Genomic DNA, 5,886 nt, shown 5'->3' on the forward strand with positions numbered 1-5,886 from the left:
GTGGCTGACCTCTCCGAGGAAAATAACGGGGGTGAATGTCCAAGTTCTATGGTAAAGATCAGTTCGAATGGGTAAGCTGGAGGATAATTACTCATAAAATTCATTTAACTTCGTTCATCAAAGATTATAATTGTTGCGCATTTATGAGTTCAAAATTCATCTGATATAATACCAGAGTTTTTCTGTTTTCCTTTAATCATACAGAAATGGGGAGTCAACGCCTGAAACAAGCAAAGGCAATGTGGATCATTTTACTCCTCCACAAACTCCAAGGTAAGTCTCTCTCTCTCTCTCTCACACACACACACACACACATACATATATAAATATATACACACATATGTGCAGTGTTGTCCTTAGAAGCCGGGTGCCGGGAAAATAACCCGGCTGTTTTGCATTTTTTCCCGGCTACTTTTAACGTAATTAGATTATTTTTATAGACCTATTAATTTCGGTATTGCACTGCCAGCTGTTAGATGGCACACCGTACGATTAGCAGTTTCGTGACCCCTTTCCCCCGCATGGAACTGCACAAACAGTTTCTAAATACCCATTTGTGGCTTTTATAGCCCGATCTTTTATTTGTCAAATAATGTGATTGGCTGATGGACGCGCCTACGGTGTTGCCTTTATTACGAGCAGTGTAATTGGTTTGATTAGTATGAAGGTCATCTTAGGTCATTTTTAACGATGTCGTCAAAAAGAAATGTGGCGTCGGCCACTGGCACCTTGCCGATGGAATATTTTTTCCCGAAGAACGCCCGTTCGAAAGGTATACTTGATTCCAACAATACATTTAGTTTATGTATGAAAAACTTCAATTTCGCTGAATTTGTGAGAGAAAAGCGCCGAAAAGATGTGATTTTGATCGACGGTTCGAAGTTCATCAGTGTTCATGACTGGCAAGCTAGTTTTCCGCCGCCGCTCTGGCTGCCAATGTCACTACGAGTATGATCTTCTCAACAAATCAAGTTATTCTCAGAGCGATACCGACGCATTTTCTAGATTAATTTTTAAAAAAATGAGCTACAACTGATTTTTTTTAGAACCAACTTTTTATTTGAATGGGTATTTTATTTCCATCGATTATTTTTACGTACTAGAATCCACGGTCACAGGCATGTGTGTTGCCGACCGGCGCATCATCGTCACGGCTCACGGCTTCACCGTGGCGCTGATCCCCAGTTGTTTAAGACAACAAGACATACGTCGTGGATTCCGGCATGGGTTCAATTTCACTGCGCTTCTCCATGTTCTCTATGTCGGGTTGCCCGATAGTGTCCTTCGATGGACCCTCTGAATCATTTTTTTCACGGACTCGTGGAGCAAATTCGAAAGAAAATGGAGTTGTTTCCTTCCGACGCCATACTGCATATCTGCTTTGATCAAATTTGGGGACAGCGAGACGCGATGATCGTGCACGGTTGGCATTTATTAGTAATTTGTTGCAACATTTCTGTCAATCACTCACTTTGTGTCATAAGTTTCAGAAACTATGTGGTAATGAAGAATGGGAAATGAGCAATGAAATGAGCAGACTGCAGGTGATTTAAGATTAAATGTTAAATCTTCACTGCAAATAAAACCATAAGTGTGTCATAAATAATACAAACAAAACAAAATCATGTTTGTTTGTTTTGTTGTATGTGAACCACGTCTAAGACACACAACAAAAGTACTGTTTCAGTCTCAGCTAAATGTCACCTCAGATGCCACCAGAGAACACCATTTCCACTCCAAAATTTCATTTTTTGGCCTTGCGAGAGGGGGGACACCCGGGGACACCCCCTCTCGCGCTCTCCCCCTCGTTCGCTACGCTCACTCGCCGCTCGGTCGCTTCGCTCCCTCGCAGTCCACCCGTCTACTTTCTTAAATTACCCGGCTACTTTTAAATATAAGGACAACACTGTATGTGAAATCTTCTGATGACGATGATGCAGACAATGTGCAAGCAGGTGGTCATCGACAAAAGCAACATGATGCCAGCAATAGTAACAGCAGCAGTAATAGCAGAGAGGTTGACAGCAATGAGGAAAGCGTCACACGTACCTCGGGCAGATTACCTGTTGATCCATTAGAACCAATCTTTGATGGCAGTGATGAAGGTAATGTGGAGCCTGACATTCTACCCCTCTACAGGGAAAATTGGCTCCACATTCGATCGAGACATCGTGAGGGAAACCCGTTGCTGGATGTCTTCAATTTCCGAATCACTGGTGGATTTCATCGTAATGAGATTGCGCGATACCTTCAGACAGTTCATCAAAGACAGTCCACTCAATACAAGGTAAATCTTGCCCTTGGTTTCATCATGCGTCATGTCGAAACGGGAGCATTGAGGTATTTTTATCCATCCCACAACAATCACCTGTTAGATGCGCCTGTTCTCATCAGGAATCAGCATGATCTGAATGACTTTCTAACCCGTCTGCAAGACACTGATATACTTGAACACATCAAACAGAATAGACCAGACTCAAAATGGGTGATTGAGCTGATCACCAATATAACAGTCTACATCGTGAAAATACCAAAGCACTATATCGGCTGTAATATCACCTTACCTGATTGTCTCATGACTAGTCGCAGTGTGGTACCCTTGCTCAGATGTCCTCGCACATGGCGTCCCTACAATGATAAACTGTGTTTCTTTCGCTGCCTAGCCTTGGCAAAAGGCTATGAAGAAAGCAACCTTGTGACAGCAGCGAAGCAATACACTCACCAGTTCATGCTGCATGAGGGACAAGCAACTGATATGGACTTTGATGGAGTGTCTTTTGAAGACATCCCTACTTTGGAAGATCTGTTTTCTATCAACATAGAAGTGTGTGAACTGAGTGAGGAAGAGCAAGACAACACCGTTGAAAGGATCGTCAAGCACGTTTATAGATCCATGAGAAAACACAAGGACACTATGTATGTCAACCATTATGAAGGTCATTTTTCATACATCAAAGATTTTGACCACTATGCCCAATCATACAAGTGTTCCTCCTGTGATAAACTCTTCAACCACTTCAGAAACTTAGCCAAGCATGAAAAAACATGCTCTGCAGGGACAAAACACAATTTTCCTGGAGGTGTATTTCAGCTCAACCCAACAGTATTTGAATCACTGGATGATGTGGGGATCATGGTGCCTGAAGGTTTGCGATTTTACCCCTACAGGGCAACATTCGATTTTGAATGCTACTTGGATAAGGACAGCTTACCTTCAAATGATGCTGAGAAACTCTGTTTTGTATCCAAACATGAGTTACTCAGTGTAAGTGTCTGTAGCAATGTGCCATCCTATGAAGAGCCACGATGTTTCATCACAGATGGGAACCCACAACATCTGGTCTCTGAAATGCTACAATACTTACAAACCATCAGCGAACGGTGCTACGAGATCATGAAACCTAGATTCCAGGAATTTCTTGAAGAACTGGACAAGAGAATTCAGAAAGAAGGAGGCAGCAAAGAGGGTGATGATGATCACCCCTTGTGTCGACTCAAAACCCGTTTCATTAACCACCTGAAACAACTGCCAGTCCTTGGCTTCAACTCTGGTCGCTACGATCTCAATGCAGCCAAGGCATATATGTGGCCAGAGCTTCTACGGGAGAGTACAGTAAAATTCGTCATCAAGCGATGTTCAGACTACCTGACTCTGGAGACTGACACTCTTCGATTCCTCGACATATCCAATTATGTGTCACATGGCTGTAGCTACAGTCAATTCCTGAAAGCATACAACGCCACTGAAGAAAAGGGTTTCTTCCCATATGAATGGATGGACTGCCTCAAAAAGCTGGGATCCCCATCACTTCCGTCACATGAAGCATTCTACAGCACACTCAAGAAAAGAAATATCAGTGAAGAAGAGTACCTGCTGTGTCAGCAAGTGTGGGAGACAAATCGAATGACCACCTTCAGAGACTTTCTGGTGTGGTACAATAACGCCGATGTACAACCATTTCTAGAAGCCATCGGTAACATGTACCAATTTTATAGGTAACGATGGTGGATCCATTCAAAGAGGCTGTTTCATTGCCTGGCATAACCATTCGCTATCTGTTCAAGCGGCTTGACCCTGTCTTCTGAGCGAACAGGACAGAGACTTGTACGACACCTTCAAGTCCAACATCATCAGAGGCCCCAGCCTCATATTCCATCGTTACCATGAAGCAGGTAAAACTGTCGTCAGGAATAAGAAACCCTGCAAGCGTATCATAGGATATGACGCAAATGCACTGTACTTGTGGGCCTTAATGCAAGACATGCCCACAGGCTTCTACTTTTGTCGAAAGATATGTGAAAACTTTTGTCGGACACTATCTGAACCCATCGCCTCCCAGTGGCTCGACTACCTTGCAACTAAAGATGACCTACATATCCAGCACAGGGGCAATGCCAGAGAAAGACGTCTCGGTGGTCGTCGCCTCCCCGTTGATGGTTTCTGTGAGGCAAACAACACTGTCTATCAGTTTCATGGTTGCTACTGGCATGGGCATGATTGTGATGTGAACAGAAACCGAGAAGTCAATGAAGTTCGTAGGAAGTCTGTGCAAGAGCTTCGGGAAGAGACTGCCAAGAATGATAGCTACATTAGAGACATGGGGTTCAACCTAGTCACCATGTGGGAATGTCACTACCGTACCATGCGCGGGACAGATCCTGATCTCAGAGCATTCATCCGTCAGAGAAACACCAGGTATCTTGACAGGAGCTACACAGTTACTGAAGAGGACATCATCGAAGCAGTCAAGGACGGTGAGCTCTTTGGGATGGTCGAGTGTGACCTTGAAGTTCCTGAACATCTGCAGGATCACTTTTCAAAATGTGTCCTATATTCAAGAACATTTCCATCACCAGGTCAGGTGTTGGGGAACACATCTTTTCACATGCGGTCAACCACGATCAACTGAGAAGTCCTCGACGATCACTGATCAGCAGTCTGCACGGTGAGAAGCTCCTTATTATCACTCCCCTACTGAAATGGTACCTGAATCGTGGTTTCACTGTGAAAAAAGTTCACCAGGTCCTAGAATTCACCCCAAAAACCTGCTTTCGAGAGTTTGGAGAGTCCGTATCAACAGCTCGTCGACTCGGTGATGAAGATCCCACCAAAGCTGTACTTGGAGACACTATGAAGCTTCCTGGGAATAGTGCCTACGGTAAAACACTCATGAATAAGACAAACATCTGGACGTCAATATCTGTGGTTTGGCCAAGGCAACCAAACTGGTCAACTCCCCACACTTTCGATGCCTGGTTGATTTTGCCGACGACACATACGAAGTCTCCTCCACCAAGAAAACCATTACCATCGACAAACCCATGCAGATTGGCCTCTTTGTCTACCAGTATGCAAAGATGCGAATGTTGCAGTTTTACTACAATTTCATGTGTCGATTCTTCGAGCGATCTGATTTCCAGTACGTGGAGATGGATACCGATTCGGCATACATCGCCATCGCTGCCAACAGCCTCGAAGGAATGGTCAAACCAGAGATGAGAGAGTTGTATGAAGCTGAACGTCATCATTGGTTTCCACGCTCTGATCACTACCAGTATGACAAACGAACTCCTGGCCTTTTCAAGATCGAGTGGGAAGGCGATGGTATTGTGGCACTCAACAGCAAATGCTACTACTGCTTTGGTGGAGATAAGGGAGATAAGTTTTCATGTAAGGGTGTGAACAAGAAAACCAACCCTATCACCAAAGAGTTGTATCTGGACGTCCTCCATTCCAAGTGTGACCAGAGTGTGACCAACAGGGGATTCCGTCTACATGGACTCCACATGTACACTTATCAACAACTGAAGTGTGGATTTTCCTACCTCTATATCAAGCGAAAAGTCCTGGCTGATGGAGTTTCCACCGAACCACTGCAACTGTAA

The 5,886-nt window shown here is 44.2% G+C and overlaps 1 protein-coding gene across 1 annotated transcript; it reads left to right on the plus strand.

Moving 5' to 3' along the window:
* The first annotated feature begins 206 nt into the window (after positions 1-206).
* On the plus strand, positions 207-5,886 carry LOC139141537 (uncharacterized). The gene is made up of 4 exons (XM_070711130.1): positions 207-273; positions 1,941-3,928; positions 4,095-4,862; positions 5,218-5,886. The coding sequence occupies exons 1-4, from the start codon at positions 207-209 to the stop codon at positions 5,884-5,886; spliced, it is 3,492 nt and encodes a 1,163-aa protein (XP_070567231.1).

This window comes from Ptychodera flava, chromosome 10 (genome assembly GCF_041260155.1).
Source record: "Ptychodera flava strain L36383 chromosome 10, AS_Pfla_20210202, whole genome shotgun sequence".
Taxonomy (NCBI): Eukaryota; Metazoa; Hemichordata; class Enteropneusta; family Ptychoderidae; genus Ptychodera; species Ptychodera flava.